General features: G+C 40.3%; 1 protein-coding gene and 3 non-coding genes across 4 annotated transcripts; 1 reads left to right on the top strand and 3 right to left on the bottom strand.

The window, feature by feature from the left end:
* Positions 1-45: 45 nt before the first annotated feature.
* Ktl (BTB/POZ domain-containing protein Ktl) lies at positions 46-3,103 on the top strand. The gene has a single exon (XM_017152716.3). It carries the CDS (start codon positions 260-262, stop codon positions 944-946), a length of 687 nt encoding a protein of 228 aa, XP_017008205.1. The 5' UTR covers positions 46-259; the 3' UTR covers positions 947-3,103.
* Positions 3,104-7,310: 4,207 nt separating this feature from the next.
* On the bottom strand, positions 7,311-7,382 carry TRNAT-CGU (transfer RNA threonine (anticodon CGU)). Its single transcript has one exon. It is a non-coding gene; the product is annotated as a tRNA-Thr (tRNA).
* A 410-nt stretch (positions 7,383-7,792) lies between these two features.
* On the bottom strand, positions 7,793-7,864 carry TRNAT-CGU (transfer RNA threonine (anticodon CGU)). The gene has a single exon. It is a non-coding gene; the product is annotated as a tRNA-Thr (tRNA).
* Positions 7,865-8,404: 540 nt separating this feature from the next.
* Positions 8,405-8,476, bottom strand: TRNAT-CGU (transfer RNA threonine (anticodon CGU)). Its single transcript has one exon. It is a non-coding gene; the product is annotated as a tRNA-Thr (tRNA).
* Between the last annotated feature and the right edge of the window lie 10,122 nt (positions 8,477-18,598).

Here is an 18,598-nt window from a genome sequence, read left to right as displayed (position 1 = left end):
GTTCTGCTCTTGGCCTGGCCAGAAGCCCCGTCAGTTCGACACGAGACCTGAACGAGTGCGGACGCGTTTGGCGGACAGAAAAGGAAGCGTAGGATATACCCAGGCAGGCTGTAAACAAACCCAGAGATAGTGGTGATTGTGATTGCACCAAGTTCGCGAGTGTTTCTCCCTTGTGCTTGGCCATATGTGTGCTTAGATATTAGATATTAATTGGCCGATTAATTACCGATCCGACGTAAACAGTAGCCTGGCATTAATCATGCCCGAAATCATCGAGCTGAACGTTGGCGGCGTGAGCTACACGACCACATTGGCCACCCTGCAGGCGGACAAGAGCACGCTGCTGGCCGAGCTCTTCGGCGAGGGTCGCGATTCGCTGGCCAAGGACAGCAAGGGCCGCTACTTCCTGGACCGCGACGGGGTCCTCTTCCGCTACATCCTGGACTTCCTGCGCGACAAGGCGCTGCACCTGCCCGAGGGCTTCCGCGAGCGCCAGCGGCTGTTGCGCGAGGCAGAGCACTTCAAGCTGGCCGCCATGCTGGAGTGCATCCGCGGCGAGCGGGATGCCCGGCCGCCGGGCTGCATCACCATTGGCTACCGCGGTAGCTTTCAGTTTGGCAAGGACGGACTGGCCGATGTTAAGTTCCGGAAGCTGTCGCGCATCCTGGTCTGCGGCCGAGTGGCCCAGTGTCGCGAGGTCTTCGGGGATACGCTGAACGAGTCACGGGATCCGGATCACGGCGGCACCGATCGATACACCTCGCGGTTCTTCCTGAAGCACTGCTACATCGAGCAGGCCTTCGACAATCTGCACGACCATGGCTACCGCATGGCCGGAAGCTGCGGCTCCGGAACCGCCGGCTCGGCAGCGGAACCCAAACCGGGTGTGGACACCGAGGAGAACCGCTGGAATCACTACAACGAGTTCGTCTTCATCCGGGACTAAGCGGCTGCAACTCAGGGAGGAGGCACTCGAAACGATAAGAAACGAAAGGACACAACACCACCCAATCCCCAGCTCTGTATCGTTATTTTTCGTTATAACAACTTGGAAACCTCCTTTGCCATACTACCCATCAGTATTCCAGCATTCTACGGATTAACCTTTATTAATGGCCAGGATAAGGCGGCTTGAGTTTCAACCCACCTCTTGATATACAAATGGGAACATTTCGAATGTACAACTGAACTAACAATCCACACTAAAGTCTAGGGAACTGTTGACACACATAGATAACCTAATGAGGGCAGGGCAGGCATCTGCTGATTTGACGTTTGTTCTTTGGATTTCCCTGCCAAACGTAATACTTTGCTTTACGCGCTCATCTATCAATCACGGTAAGCCCATTAAATTGGATATTACGAGCTGCCCTGCTCCCGACTCTTTGATGAACGAATGCGAATTCGGTTTTACTGGCTGACAAGAAGTGAAAACAATTCGGCAAGTGCAGATAACAAAAACAAAGCAAAACCATTTTATTAGCCCCAACTTTTGTTGATGCAGTGCAGTGTAAACAAGATGAGAAGAAAACATAAAACAGATCAGAACAGAGCAGATTCAAATAAATTCAAACGAGGCAAGGGCAAGAGGAGGGAAGACCTTGCCAGCTGGATAAACGTTTTTGTGGTCAATCAATCACACCGAAGTCACACTGAACAATTTGAAATACGGGTTACTCTTTGAAACTAACGAAATATTGTAGCAACAGATACCGCTAGCCAGCGAACTCAAGCAAATGGTAAATCTAAAGTTTTATTAGTCTAATAAAAGTCGAAGCTCGAAGTAAAGAATATACAAATAGCGAAATAGGATAACGGCGAACAACATGTGGCCCCAAATATATATATGTTGACCCAAGCTGAAAGGCAGCCTGCAATCCATAAAACTCAAAAACACAAATCGATATTAGAGAAGTACATTTACTATACAAATACAAATACAAACCAAACAACGGCTGTCATAAGATATGCCCTTTTGCAATAACTCTTGAGTCGTTTCCGATTCTAAAAAATGGCATGGCAAATACAAATATCCTTATTGTAGGCACCATTTGGCTCAGCGATAAAACCCGGTCCTGAAGCAACAATTGGAAATGATTTAATAGTGAACTTTAGAAAATAGCTGAGCCACTCAAAAAATACCACTCTTCATTCACCCGATTTCGTGGTCAATCCAGAAAAGTAATCATCATTTACCACTCATCATCTGTCGAAGCCAAATGAAAAAAGCTAGTCTTATTCGATATTATGATTTATTAGTAAACTGTAATGAGAATGCCAAAAACGAAAAACCAAATACCAAATGGTCACAAGGACTTCCAGGATCACGATGGGAATACGACACATACGAAACTAAATTTGCTGAACTTTAGGAACCACTCTGTTCTTATTGATTTTATCCACTTTCGGAGCGAATTCATGAAAATGTTTTTCGCTGACATATCTCGCATCGCATTTTCGACATTTCCGCAGGTTTGTTGTTGAATTCATGTCCACATGAAGGGGAATTTACGGAGCGAAGCGCTTGGGCGAAAATCTGAAATATAGTGAAATGAAATGAAAATGCCGATGCGCAACATTGAAACAAAACACTCATGAAATATACGAACAAATTGTATAAAACTATAAATTCTTTAAATTGTGTGTAAAGAGGCGCGCTGCATATGTAATCATCAGCAATAACGTGGTAATATTCATGAAAGAAAACTATTAAGCTCCATTATATACTGACTCCTGACACCTCGGTGTGAGTTCACGGCTCTTACACAGATAATATGAATCGTTATATACATATATCTATATATACCTAATTATATATTAAAACAATTGTCGATATTGAAAGTATCTTATAAATGTTTAGTATTATATGTAATTGAATCCACATGGAATGGGCAAGGCGACGGAAATGTATTGTATCATTAATTAAATTAAACTGAAACTAATTTAAACTAACTAAATCGAAATGTAAAATGTATTTAGAGAAGCGCAAAGTAAAACTGCTAAAATAGCCTATCAAAGTGCGACTAAGAAAGCATATGTATGTAAAGGGGTATAACTTGCGAAAAGCGAAACCAAACAATAAATTAAAGAAACCAATGAAGAATTAAGTTGATTGGGGTGCAGGTGAAGTCAGGTGAGCAGGTGAGTCTCAATCTCTAATTTCAGGGGAAATATCTTTTTTTCCCCATCCTTAACTAATAAATAGGCCGTGGCCCACGAAATTTGTGCTGCATTATTAAATTCAATGAATAAATTATGGGCTTCAGCAGCCAAATTCGCTGACATTGATAGCGGAATGTAAAATTTATGAGCTGCCAGCTCCCAACTCGCGACAGCTCATTAAAATTGACGGCTAAACAAATAAAAACAAAAATGCAAACACAATCATAAAGGAATCAAATATACATTGAAAATAAAACAAACAACCCAGGCGAGCCAACAAAAATAAGAGGACAAACAATGGCAAACAGAACTTTTTCGGGGGGGAACGGGGCAAACATCAGCCTCAAAAAGTTGGCTGGAACAAAAGTGTATATAAATAGCTGAAAGTCGGGGACGGGGAGATGAATGAAGGCGTCCATTAAAGCGGCAGCAACAATACCCCATTTGTTTAAATTCAAAGCAGGCAACAGTCATTTTACTAGGCTGTAAGGTCCTGCGAGAAAAAAACAAAAAGAACTGTGAGAAATGCTGAAATTAAAAGGGAAAATGCTTTCTTGTTTTTCGCAATTTCCCCTCTTTGTGGGTGTGTTGTTGAAGTGTGTGCTTCAGAGCCAGAAAGGTATACCAATAAAAGGGAAGCGAAAGTTGGCGCCAATCGGAAATGCACTGCTTAAAAGCAGACCCCGAACACAGACCCCAGATGAGCTGACGTGCCACCTGCATACTAAGCAACAGCCAGGATTTCTTTTTCCTTTTCGCAAGTGTGTAAGTGTGCGTGGGGGTGTCTGTGTAAAGGACGTGGGGATGGCGGTTATTGACTGTGCGAACTCAAGATGTACACAATATGCAAATTGCGGGTCCGGAATGAGGTAAGATATCAGCCAGCTCCACGGTGAATTTTTGGTATCTGCTGTGCGCATATAAATTACAGAGCAAATACTTGGCCTGGCTAACTCTAAGCAGCACAGAAAAAAAAGAATTTAAGAGAAATAAATGTAATAACCGGTGAAAAAAAATTCAGATTCTATAAATTAATATTATTATATTAAATCTCAATTACTCAAAAAAAAAGGAGTATACAATTTTTCTTAAAAAACACTAACATTTTTTTAATACAAATATCAACATTTTTCTCTAAATATATACAGACACACACACCCGAGAACATAGTGGAAAGGGCGGCGGATGTGTTGTCGATTTCTGAGCCTGGGAAATGAAATGATGCCTTTTTGTCTCTTACGGTAAATTACCTTGATTTGATTTCGCCATAGCCAAGTTGCCCCGTTGATTAACATTTTCCCGGTGCTCAGCCGCTGGCAGCAACAAAGGCGCAGGCACCCTGTCATTTTCAATTAGTCCCGAAACGAAACGAAACGAAAAGGAGGAAGGCGGTCCCTTACCCATCCATCCTCAGCTGGAGGCGATACAACAAAAGTGTCATCTGCGTGCTTTATTAATTCATAAATATAATTTAGCATAGGTCGCGGCAAGATTCCTTAAAGCTGTCCTCAATAAAGGACCCCGTTTGGTGAGCAATATGCAAAGAGTTCCAAAAGTTTGAGCTTTTAAGGCTTAACTCGGTTCTTGGTTACCTTTATTGCCGAGCCAAATGGAAGGTGTCGCATACTTTAATGGGGCCCAATTTACACATTAATTACCATAGCAGAGATTAAATATTATTTTAGGATTATTAAGGGTTATTTGAAGTGATGAAGAAGCCCTTAAAGTACTTTCGACTTTTCTTATAAGATTTCTATAATAATAATTCTATAGTTCTTCAATATAACAATAATTCAAGTAAAGTACGGACTGCTAATGTCATTAATGACAATTAATTAATTATTTCATAATTATCAGACAGTTTTATGAGCAAAGATAGACCAAGTTCATAAGTTCATATTTATCAGTTCATAATTAGCAAAGACCATTAAATCAAGTTATTGATTTACGGTTAGCTTCATCGCTTAATGATATAGTGTGCTATTAGTGGAACTCGGATAACGATAAGTGTAATTAAGATAAGCGTGCTTATGGTCAAGGGATGTCTGTATTGGTTGTCATATATGCAATTTGCTTAAATTTATTTTTATTTTCGCTTTTTATGACGTTGCAAACATTTCCCCTAATATCGCTAAAGTACAAACAAGCAAGTTAGCTGCGTACATTCGTACATAAGGATCACTATGGACGGCAGTCCATGTAGTGACGAAGCGCACCAGGAGAGTGTGCGAAGGCGACTACTATATATACACGAAGAAATGAAAATCTACTGTGATGGTCCGATCATAATGAATAATACACCTATCGAAAGGTATTGCGAAAACTAACAGGATTGCATACCAAGACTTTAAGAAAATCAATTGGCTTGGGAGAGAGAGCGGTGAAAGTGAAAAAGTGAAAATTTCGAAATTTGGAGCTGTTGGGGCCGGTGGGGATAAATGCCCCCTCGCAATGTTTTAGTTGTATTCCTTTTGAAAATACCCGTCGAATGAGGGGTCATTTGTCAAAATCCGACTCTCCGTTCAAAAGTTATAGCCAAAATAAGATTTTCTTCTTCTTCCCAAAATGAAAATTTAATTCTGTTTGTCCACTTGTCCAAAATATGTTTTTTAAGTTCTGAAAATTTGATATGACGTTCATCACATCGATATAAAAAACTTTTGTTCTACCACTTTTGGAAAAACCCGCTAGTTTAGCGGGAAAACAGCTATAAGTAGCTAAAATTCGGAAAGCCGTAACTTCTATACTACTAAAGCTACAGGCTTGTGCTGCATCTCGTTTGAAAGGTATTTTTAAATGCTATAAACGCCTTCTATATGCAATTTGTGTAAATGTAATACTTAAAAAAATATGAACAAAAGAAAATTTTTTAAAACTTTTTTTTTAGCTTTTTTTTATTTTTCTCAAAAACGGCTCTAACGATTTTCTTTAAAACCTTAAACTGTATAGCCCTTGAGATTCCTTAAATTTTGGTATATAACACATTACTGTAAAAAGTCACGTTTAAAAGTTATTTTTATTCGAAAATAGCCACTTTTGCCAGCTCGAACAATTAACGCTCCCTGAGTATTGAATTTTGTGGGAGGGTATCCGAACTGTACTTTAGGGTCATGGAATCAGTAAATTTGCACTTAAGAGTTCCATATAGGAATCTTTTGTTCTACGACTTTTGGAAAAAGCCGCTACTTTAGCGGGAAAAAGCTAAAAATAGCTAAATTTCGTTAGTTTGTAAGTTCTACACTACTAAAGGTACAGACATGTACTATACCTCGTTTAAAAGGTATTTTGAAATACTTCAACGCCTTTTTAACTTAATTTGTTAAAATACAATAGTTTAAAAATTATGATTGACCAATTTAAATTTAAATGTATATATTAGCTCCTATGAGAGCAAATGTAAACAAACAAAAACTTCTGATATCAAATAAAAACACCTCTTAACGAGGTAAAAAACTAGTGACGACCGCACCTTCAACATACAAAAGTTCTGATATCAACATTTGTGACGAAAAATTATTACACTCGTCATTAAATAGACTTTCTAATCTTTTCTCATTCGTCACGCTGCAATAGAAAATGCCTGTAAGGGGAAAAAGGCTGGAATAGTTTGCTAGGGCGGGCCGAATGAGAAAATATTAGAAAGTCTATTTAATGACGAGTGTAATAATTTTTCGTCACAAATGTTGATATCAGAACTTTTGTATGTTGAAGGTGCGGTCGTCACTAGTTTTTTACCTCGTTAAGAGGTGTTTTTATTTGATATACCAGTACATAATTATTGCACGTCCACATATGTTGGCCCTCCCAGCATCCCATTCAGTTATGTACATACATGGCCATAATGACCGCATCATTCACCATACAGGCCCCGAAACCCTATTTACAACTCGTATTGCCGTTAGTTTTAAAGGCCCACACGTGCGTGTGAACAGCGCAATGTGTGTGCTAGTACGACAGTCATAAAATAACACTTGGGCCCAAGAAGAAGAGCAGCGGAACTATAGTTTTGCCTTTGAAGCAATTTTCTACCCTTCCAGTCAAATGAATGGAGCCTCCATATAAAACAAACTGAACTTACGTATAGTGTAAATATGCGTAATACTAAATAAACTCATTAAAAAAAAAAAAATTTCTTTGTCGTATAGAGCTGCCTCCTGTGAGGGTTGAACTCACGGCCTTTGGTTTACGAGACCAACGCTCTACCACTGAGCTAAAGAGGCGCTGCGGTGAGCGCCGCCAAATGCCTTATACAAGCTAACAGCGTATTCTGGGTGGCGCAAAGAGGGTTGTTTTGTTGCTGTAGTAAGAATTATCAGCGAACAGATCGGGGGTTTTGATTCTTTTAAGAATTAAGAGAACATTTTATTTAAATAATTTATTGCTATAAATTATTGACTATGAAATTATATTTGTTTTAATGTTTTTGAAAAAAAGTATTTATACTGTTAAGAGCAATATATGACAAAGACAAGTAATTAGGTAAATACATTTTTTAAAGTAATAAATTAATTAAAAAAGAGAAAGTTTTAACATTTTAACTACATTAATTGTTTATTGAAATATCTTTTGTCAGAGTATACTTTAAAATTCCTTGTCAAAAAAAAAAATAAAAAAAACTTTTTACTTTTGTTGCCTCCTGTGAGGGTTGAACTCACGGCCTTTGGTTTACGAGACCAACGCTCTACCACTGAGCTAAAGAGGCGATGAGGGGATCGGCGTCCAATGGCTCACATAAAATTACGTTGTGAGCGGCTAAGAGAGAGATAGCAAGCTGTTAGAATTATCAGCGAGCAGATCGTGAGTCATTTTCTTATTTGAAGAAGTTTTGTATTTTATTCAAATAATAAAATGGTATACTAAATACAGTGATCGCTCGAAAAAGTAAAACAATAATGAATTTGTAAATATTTACAATGTACGTACAAGTTTTATTTAGTTCTAATTTAGTTCGGTCTTATATTAGTGTTTTTATATTGAGCAAAAAAATTTAACAACAAAAGTAACGATCAGGCGACCAAAATATTTGAACAAAATAATCTAGAATTGCCATAAAGATGTGTGCACAGAGAACATTTTATCATTTCGTTGAAAATTTTCATTCTATGAAAAGTAAGGACTGACTTAGATTATTTTTTATTATTTTTTTTTTTTTTATCTTCTGACCGAGTTGGAGTCAAGTAGATCTTTTTCAAATGTTTTGTCTTAAATTTTTTTTAATAAAAAAAATACAATCATTTCAAGTTGCCTCCTGTGAGGGTTGAACTCACGGCCTTTGGTTTACGAGACCAACGCTCTACCACTGAGCTAAAGAGGCTACGTTCTTGCGGCCGCCAAACGGCACATTCGAAACCAACGCTGAGTGAGAGAGAGGATGCGAGAAAGCGGCGAAGGAGCGCCTGCGCAATGAGAATATTTAAATTTTTTAGTTATTCTATAACTTAATTAAAAACCCTGTAAATATAATTTATAAGAACTAAATTTAAGAACAAAGCTATAACTAAGCATCAACAGCTGCCGCTCTGAAAGTCAATTAATATATGAGTAACCATGTTATCTGCTTGGTATCTAAAGATAAGATATTAATTAGCTAAAAACCTTTGATGTTTGCCAGCAGAAGTAACATTATTTTCAGCAAACACACAGATAGTAAAGGCTATTAACTAATAGACCACCTATTTTGTAATTGCAATATGCATTAGACAGTTAATATGTGGCTATCCATCATGATGCCCGGCCACATGCTGTGTATGTCTGCAATGTCTCCTGGTGTTGACCGAGGCCCACAGAAACATCACTCATTGTCAAAGGGACATACACACATTCCATTCTGCATTATGTGTGTGCCACAAAGCGGAAATGCTTTGTGGCAGCTCCAAATGAAAGTATTTCCCTTTTTGCAGCCCCTAACATAAATTCAAATTTCCACCCAGAGCTCAGAATCTTGTTTCTGGACAAAATACAAGCCATTTTCTGTTGCCCGGCCTTGGCTTTGTTTCAAGTTGAGCAGCCAATGACAAATTCACTTGTCACACAACACAATTGCGGTGAGTGATGGCGCCTTTTTCCAACCCTAGGTGGTTGGCATGGAATAGCAGTGTAGAACGCCATCCAACAGATGTCTGCGATATGTGAGTGACAATTCTATTAGTTACAAATTGAACCGGCCAAGCCACAGGCAAAGATGCACTGGGATAAATTTAACTTCTACCCACTCCAAAAAATAAAATACTATTATATTATTCATTTTGTTAAATTTGTAAATATGCAATATATAAACATTATCAAAAGTTAAATTAATTTATAGTGCCTCTTTTTTAAATGGTTTATTATTTAAAAGGTTACATTAAACAACTATTTATTTTAAAGAGAATTTGCAAATCATTTTTTAGGGTGTAAAGTCAGAACTTGGGCAAGGTCAAAACAAGTGGCGGTGGGGCACGCAAACGAGCCATTAACACCCGCCATAACTAGGGCCATAAACAAGAGGTCCTGGAACACAATGTCGACGAACAACAACACGGCGCGCATACAATGACAATATCGCGATATGGCACAGGTAATTTTCGACCGGGGAGCAATATATCACAGCGTCGATAAGGGTAGTTTCCTTTTTGCTTTAGTTGATAAAAACTATTGACTTGTTCTGAGCAACGAAAAGTCACAGTCTTTAACACGTATAAACATTGTATTTCGACCTCCATTGGGACTTAACTGGATAGGCTCGCTTCTATATATAGTATTTACTTTCGCTGGCTGAGTGATTTACGCAATGGCGTTGGCCAAATTAATTGCCACTAATCAAGTGATTTGAATTTTTCATGCACGCGCCTCGTAAAAGGGGTTCCCTGGCTCTTCTTCAAGTTCCCATTAGGAGGCAGCATAAAACAATTTATGGTGTTTTATAGCAGCACTAATTGCACGCAAGCGCGGGTCCTGATTAATTGCTGTCAAAAGTGGAATTAGGAAGAGAACTCGAAGCAAATACAGCCACATGATTATTGATTTTCTTGTACATGTACGTCTGTGATAAATGAAGCTAAACGGCAGAATTTATAACCGAACTCACAGCCAAAACAGCAGGCGAAAATTAAAGAAAACAGACCGAGGAGCACGCCCGAAAATCGTTGGGCCAAGAAGCTAATTTATTGCAAGCTGCCCAACGAGTTGTGACCTTTGGCATATGCCTCGAGAAATACGCCAACCCAAACAGCCCCAACTACTACACCCAAAAAAAAGTAGTCATCAATATGCCCCTATTTAGGTGTCAATGTGACACTATTGAGTGGAAAAAAATCTTTGATCCGAACGTCATTAAATTGACCCTATTCTGGTGTCACTTTAATACTTTCGAAAATATTAATTTGACCCCTTTTGGTGTCAAAGAGCCACTAGCCGGTGTCATTTTCTTAGTATTAAATAAAATTTGACATTTGCTTGAAAGCTCCTGTAACCATTCTGCCATGGCAAAAATTAATATGGGAATGGCTCAGGGGCCAAGGCGCTTGGTTCTGATATTATTTTGTGCTCGGGGGAACGAGGTTCGAATCCCGCTCGCAACAACATTATTTTTTTTTTTTATCAGTAATCTAACACAACTTAACATTTTTGTTCTTAAAATGATGCATTTTAAAAACTTTTTACCTAATATGATTTATCTGGGTTTCGAACCGGGGACCTCTCGCATCAGAGGCAGACGCCTTACCAACTGGGCCATCGAACCATTTTGCGCGCGAGCGAACTCTTGACAAGTATAAACGAAATCGATACTCGAGTAAAACATCGCCGAACTTCGAACTTCGAAAATCAAAAATGATAATTATTGGGATCGATGTGAACCTAGTTTTATCAAAATGACACTATTTAGTATCAAATACGATTTTTCTGAAAACGCGGTGTACTTTTGACACTCATTTGGGAGCAAATTGACCCCAAAAATTTGATCCTAGGGGCAGTGTCATTTTAACCCACAGTTATTAAATTGACACTCAGGATTTTTTTTTTGGGTGTAGGCGAAATGCTCAGATGGCTGTGGGTTTGCATCTTCATTTGGGGTTTGATTTTTTGAGATCTGGCCAAACTGTCGAAATTCCTCAAGCGGCAAGACCCATTCCTGATTAAAATATTTGCGGTTTGTGAGCAGTTACGATTGGTTAGGCAGGATGTAGGGCGAAGTCCTTGAATTAGTCAAGTATTCTTGTCAATTCAGGGTCACCTCCATAGTTGGGCTCATTTACATTTCTCCACTTTTCGTTTCCCATTGTCCTATTAATTATTCCAACTTCCAGATGGTTAAATTCAAATTAAGCGCCTTTCAACAGCTAATACAATTCGCTGGTCGCACGTAATATATATTTATTTATGGCTGGCCGTAAATCCAATTGCTAAAATAATCAAAAGTCATCTGAAACAAATTAAACGCCCTCGCCGCAGGCTGCCCAGAGAACAGAGACAGCAATATTGGCGAGCTCCCTTAATGAGGCACGAAAAACAATTTGACAAAAGCGGCGGGAACTGGCCAAGGCAAATTACCATAAAGAATGCATGAAATTTGCAATTAATAGAGCAGCAAGTGGGGCAAACGGAGGCGTAATTAATTGAAGTGCAAATAAACAAGGCACGGAAGCAGAAGTGAACGGAAGTGGTCTTTGTATTTGGCTTTCATGGTTCTGCTTCTGCTTTTGCTTCTGGCATTGGTATTCTTTCTCCCAGAGTGCCAGTCATAGAACAAAAAGTCGCCTGTCACTCAGTCAGCCAGTCAATCAGTCAGCACGGCTCACATTCACATCCACATTCTCATATATTTGAATAATGAAATTACCTGGGATGCTTTCACTAGTTTTTGTCTTTTTTGTGCGGCGGCATAAAAAGAACAAAGCGCCAAACAAGCGACCAGTACACTGGCACAGGACTCGGTGCGGCAGGACATGGTCGCGCCACAGGACCTACTAACTAACACCAGGCCACACCCCTCGGCCATTGTGGTTTTGCTTTGTGCCAACGAACGTCAATGGCTTTGTGCCTGTGTCCGTGGGATCATGGGTTCGTGGTGGTGTGGGTGAGTGGCTGGGTTTGTGTGTGTGAACGGCACTTGTGACAATTTAGTTTTTCAGTTTTCAATGGATAACATAACAAAGGGATGTGATGCTAACACGCCGGCTCAAGCTACAAACAAATTTCCTTTGATTTCAATGTTTCAATCAGATTGTTGAAAAATTGGGTTAAAAGTCCAAAAGATGCATCTTTTTGACGAAAAACGACCAAATCGTTTAAGTCAATTTTATGTAATATTTTCGTTCGCTTCATTGATTCAATAAAGTAGCTTCATATATTTTTATTATAATTTATTTTAATTAATATTTAAACTATTATATACTTTTAATAAATTTGCCTTTTAGGTCCTTCATAGTCCTTTCCAACTCTCAACTCTCAATTCAGAACTAAATTTCCAGAGAAACCTTAATAGGTTTTCATGGAAAATGCTTGCATGCGTCGAAATCCGAGTGGAATGGCTACATCTACCCATGATAATGATGACAAGGTTAAGGTCGACGGGGGCCATGCTGGCGCAGCAGTCAGAAAATTGCTTCGCATACTGGGAGCGAACATAAATATTGGCAATAATGTTGAGGACCGTGCCAGGTCATATCGCCCGGCATTGTTATAACTAACCCGAGCACAGAACACAGACCCGCAGCCGCTGGCGATTCCATGAGACGACTCTGCTGCCGCCGTTCTAATAAATTCGATTAGTTTCTCCCTCACGAACACACACTCACGTATCGGACGTGAATTATTGATTCGTCCTTCGGCTCGCATAGCTTCATTAATAATTTCTCGATGGCATTTAAAAAAAGGAGCAACTTTGCGACTGGCACAAGAGCCGCGGGCGGAAATTTAAATGAAAAACCGAAGCGTAATCGACTTTAAGCCCCGGAAAAATGCCATCGACAGAAGCGCGATTGTTCTTTGGTTCGGAACTGAATGAAATTCAATCGGAATAAATGCCAACTGACAATGTGAAAACCTCAAAAAGGCTGGCCCCTTTTTTTAAATGAGAAATAAAAGTAAATAACACAAAAGTCGCAGTCTTAAATGAACACACGCAAAACAACCGCAGGTCTAAATAAAATGGCTACCATGGGAAACGGAAGCGGAAATCAGTCGCATTTAAATTTGTCGAAAAGGAAAGAAGGGAAAATGAGAAAAAGAGCGCCGTTGTGTTACCAGCAAGCAAATTAGCTTTGAGGGCCCGAAAAAGAGGCGCGGCCTCGGAGGGCTGAAGCGGAGAAGCCTAACTGCCAATTGGCATGAAAATTCAGGAAAAATCAAAGCAAATTAAAGTGAGAAAACCAAAACGAAAGTCACGAAGCCAGGGGAAAGCTTTCGCACAAAATGAAAATCCAGGAAGCCAGAAAAACACACACACACCACACGCAGAAAAAACAGAAAGCAGGGGATAAAAAAGAGACCGCAATCTCCTTGTGCTCTACAATTTATAACGTAAAACACATAAATTACGAATTTGTCACAAGAAATGTTTCTCTGTTAGCCGCTTTAACGGTATTTTGCAGCAGGCAAATGAAAATAAATCACAGCGCCCACGAGGAGTGAAGGCAGGCTTAAAAGCCCTGAAAGAGTGAGAGTGTTATAAAGGAAATTATTAAGACCTTCAACGGGGCGTATGAGTAATGTTGAGCCCGGCGCTCCCCTGGAAACTAATCCCCTGGCTTATCATGAGAAAACAGTATTCTAATGCTTGAAACTGAAAGTTATTCAAACGAATGCCAACTAATCGGTTTAGGTGTTGAGTAATCGCTTGGCCCAGCTATAAATTAATTTAATCTACTCACTGATTGCAAGCTCTTTTGTTTTTTCCAATCAATATAATTTTAATCTTATATTTCAATCATGAATTCCAAGGAAGTACAAACCGGACCACCTGCAACCGCCCGAATGCTTAGACTCTAGTTTGAATTGCTTTTGCCAAACTTTTTGTATTTCGCTAAATTTACTATGCTGCTCAGGTCAGTTGCGAAACGAACGAACTTTCCGCCTCAAGGACGCAGGAGAAAAGCCGAGGAAGAGCTCTGATTGCTCTAAAAATAAAAAAAAGTAGGCGGAAAAGATAGTTTGGGGGTGTGTCCCAGCTGCACTTGCTGACAATAGGATACCTGACTTTCAGCAAATATAGTATATTCTTTCGAATGGAATCGCATTTGCCATTTTCCACAAGTTGCATTTCCTTTGGTATGTGCCTCATCTTCCGAATAACTATCGCACTTGGTTTCCGGAGATGATAATGTAATTAAAATGCCATTTGCCATGGCAAACAAGTGATATACATTCAATTATCGGCTGGCGAATTGGGTAATGGAATTTATGCTGCGTTCGAATTGAAATTCGATTATATCTCGCAAATATTTAATTAAATTCATTCGTCTCTGTCCGGACGAGTGTATAATGAAATTTCCCATCCGCAGTTATCAATGGAAAAAAAGCGGAGAGAACTGCCAACGGTCATGCATATGTATATTCAATCAGTTGACCGACCTTAAAAAGTGGCCACCGGTTAAATGAAGTATACGTCGCGTGGGCCCAGCACAACAATGTAGACTGAAGCGAAAAATAAACAGGGAAAAGGCAACAATAAGCACTTTTAACTTTGATGTTTGATTTCGGGGCAATTTGCAAAGTCAAACAGACCCAAGCGGCGCATTTTACCACCGATGGACAGCACAACAGCAACAATGTGTAGAACACAGTATATAAAATAGCAGCTCCATTTATTGACTTTTCCCTGCCCTCCCCACTCGACTCGGGCAACTTTCTTGCCGTATTCGTACTCGCATTCGCCATAAAGCGCAGGCTGCCAGGAGGTTGAAATTTATGAAGTTTTAGGGACTCACGCAGACCAGACCGAGGACCAATAAATCATTTAATGTGATCCCAGGACGGCAGGCGAAACAGGTGAAGGCTGCCGGAGCGGTCGGAACTGCGCAGGGCCCACCTGATGTTCGCTTCAACGTTTTCCGGATGGCCCGAAAGGTAGAAAAGAACCAAAATAGCATGAAATAAAGACCTGAAATTTCCGCTTGCCGGTGCACTGCATCGATAATGATGTTTATGGGCTTATCAGAGTGAAATATATACGTCTTTCTGCCTAAATTATTCAATTAGCAGTTGCCGGACGGAGACCAACGCTCCATTTCTCTAGTCGATCAATAAGTGGGGAGCATCTGCTTATCGGGGCGGAGCAGGCGGGGTCACCGGGGCGTGACCTTCAAACATCTTTCACACATTTTCCCTCCACCGGTTCGGCCCTGTGCTATTTTTTAAATGCCCCGCATTAAGTATAAAAAATGTAATAGGTTTCCTTTATGGGTCGCACGCCTGAACGCCGTTCAGGTTTTCCCCGTCCGAAAAAAAGGGGTTGCTTTAGAGACTGTCGGGTTGATACAAATTTCAGCATTTTATGACAACCAGCGGCAGCATTCGAATCGATAAGCAGTTTGAAGCCTTTCAGATTTCAATTGTTTCGCTTCCCTTTATTGTCGCCGTCGAAATTTTTTATGATAACCAAATCCATTTCGGTGCCATCAAAAATGAATGAAATGGTTTAAGAGGGAATATTTTGGCCAGAGATGGAGATGGGGATGGAGCCTCCATTGTGGGTCGTAAATGGCTGAAACGAAGACTCAGAAGGAGTGAACGGAGTGGAGAACGCAATTATTAGACATGCAAATGCATCCTGTCCCAAAGCAGCCATAAAATGGCCAGCAGAAAACGAAACTTGGCCAATGGTCGTGTTCCGCCCGCCTGCTCTCTCGTTCATTTATTATAAACTTCATCTGCATATTTGGTTATTTTCATGACTTTTAAGTGCCCGTCGACCGCCTCCAAGAGGCCCGGCTCAACTAATTTATTAATGCACAAATGCCGCTGCCAACTTTTGAATTTTAATTATTCTGCAGGCGGTTGGAACCGCGCAAAGCCAAAGGAGACACGCCGAAGGTCAAAACAGAAGGACCGGAAGAAATGCAAAGCATTTTGCTCGGCAAAGAAACATTAAAAATCAAGATGGCAAAGTGGATAAGGGTCACAAACGAAGCTCAGATGCTCTAGGACCCGCAAAAAAAAATTTTAAATATATTCTTATAGTGTATTTTACCCTATAATAACCTCTAAAAATCCTACAAATTATTTAAAGACTTCAGAAAAATATTTTTAATTTTTTTCCACTGTTTAAAATCAGCCCTTGGACGCAGGAAAGTCAAGTTCACTGCTCAAACTTTTCCAACAAGTTATTTGACTTTATCGTTCAATAAAAAACTTAAAGACATCGCACAAAAGGTATTTGCTTCCAATTTTTCATGAGAATAGCTCCTGCATTCTGCACTCCACCTCCCCCATTGTCCCATTCAACATTATTCGCCATAAAATCGAGACATTAATCAGCGATGCCATTTGGGACTCCATTATGGCCCAGCAGCGAGACAAAATACCTTCAGCATCGAGCACGAGGCTGTTAAATATCCAGTGAAATCGTCTAATTAAAAGATATACTGCCGACTCGAGTCGTCGATCCGAAGCGAGGGGAAAAATTGGGAAATGGGAAAATGAAAAGCGAGACGGGCTCCAAGCTGCAAGCTCGAGCTGCTTGCCTAATCCTCAGCTACTTATGGCCCGGCTTGAACGTCTTTCGGTTCGCTTTGGCTGGTTTTTAGGGCTTTGTGCTCCCTCAACACGGTTTTATGGCCCAGGGCTCTTGAAATTAGCGCGTCCGCCGTCCAAGGACGAGTCCAGCCACCCCCATCCCCCGCTGTCGACCGACCCTCCTGTCGGCCTGTCATATTGATTTTTCGCTTTTTTGGCCAAACTCTGTGGGAAAGGACCTGGCATCATAATTGAGGCCGCAATCTCCGACGTGCTGCGCTAATTAATTTTTATTGCCTTTAAAGCAAATGCGAATATTTTATCCCGTTTTCATCTGGCAGCTTAATTTATTCGCTGGCCTTAACGGAAATTAAATCCATTAGAGGTCTACACGGCCATAGTAAAACTTTTGTTTAAAGCCTCGTGATTTATTCCCTACTCACAGCTCAACATTCCCTTTCACTCTCGTAAACACAGCGGAAAGTAAAATTGGATTTCGTTCATATCCTTTGCATTTTGGCAACGTGTCAAGGGCAAGTTAAATTTGTTGAATTTGTAGAGTTTCAGTCGACGGCCAAAAAGCAAAGCGAAACCTTAAAACTTGGGGACAACTTTTGCAGCAACTTTATAGTTAGATTAAAAGCATTTCCCAACAAAATGGGAAAGTTCCTCCTCCGACTGAGGCTGGGTGTCTATCTATGTAGGTGGATCTGTAGCTCTGGGTCCGCTTGTGTGTGGTAAACAGCCAGAAAGTCGAATTGGTTGCCAGACAAAATGGAAGTGGTGACTAGATGAAGCAAACCACTGCCGCCGGCAATAAAAATCTATTACATTCTGTGAGACACAACTTTGATTTTACGAACTGTCAAACTACACAGATAGACACGAAGGACCCCATTCCCATTTCTCTTACCATTCGCACCCAGCTCATACATATTTATGTATCTGAATTCCGCTGGCGGTAGAGTAAAATAAAAACCGATGCTTCAAAGTTGGCTGTCAAGCGCAAAACTTATGCAATGGTTTTACGACGCAGCGCCAAAGGACATGGAGAGTATGATGAGCATCTCCTTGAAGTGTGCCATATATAATGTAATAAACATTAGGCACTCCTCCTGGCATATCAGGTTGAAGACCCCCGGAACATCAAAGGCAAATAGTTGATGAGAAATTTGGGCATTTCAAAAACACTCCAGTGCTCAAGTGGGTACATTTGTATATTATTCGTAAACGAAAGTAAGTGCTTTCGGATTAAGTCATTTGGTTGTAGTTATAGCCAAAGCCGATTCGGGGTAAGCATATGTAAATCCTCGTCCCAAGCTCTGCATACATTTACACAAGTCAGCTTTTCCAATTCATCTGTTTGACGAGCTCTTCGAAATCTGTTTTCATTTTTCCCTGCTTATAATAATGCCTAAGCAGCCGTGGGACAGACAAGTGCTGGAAAAATGGAAAACAAAATTGGTGGAAAACATTAAAAATCGCTGGCAGGAAGAAAGTGAAAACTTTGACGTTGGGGGAATAATTTGTAGACCATTTGCTGGGATCATGGATGAAAAAGAAAAGTTTTTAATTTGTTCATCATGCCGGCAAAACTGAATTATCATCCAACGCGGAGGTGCTGATGCCGGATTACCCTCATAAAGGAGGTACATAGATGGTTTTCCCCTGGTTTTCCCTCTGGCCATGGCCAACTTGTGTACAATTGCACTGCCATCATGTGCAGAGAGCGGAAAATCACATGAAAAAGCCAACTTGAGCGCCCAATGGGGAAACTTTGAGC

The sequence above is a fragment of the Drosophila takahashii genome, chromosome 3R (assembly GCF_030179915.1).
Source record: "Drosophila takahashii strain IR98-3 E-12201 chromosome 3R, DtakHiC1v2, whole genome shotgun sequence".
Taxonomy (NCBI): domain Eukaryota; kingdom Metazoa; phylum Arthropoda; class Insecta; order Diptera; family Drosophilidae; genus Drosophila; species Drosophila takahashii.
Note: the sequence above shows the minus strand (reverse complement) of the source record. Positions and strands in the feature narration are given on the sequence as shown.

Excerpts from the sequence above, each read along its gene's own strand:
- Ktl (XM_017152716.3), top strand. The coding sequence starts at position 260 with ATGCCCGAAATCATCGAGCTGAACGTTGGCGGCGTGAGCTACACGACC.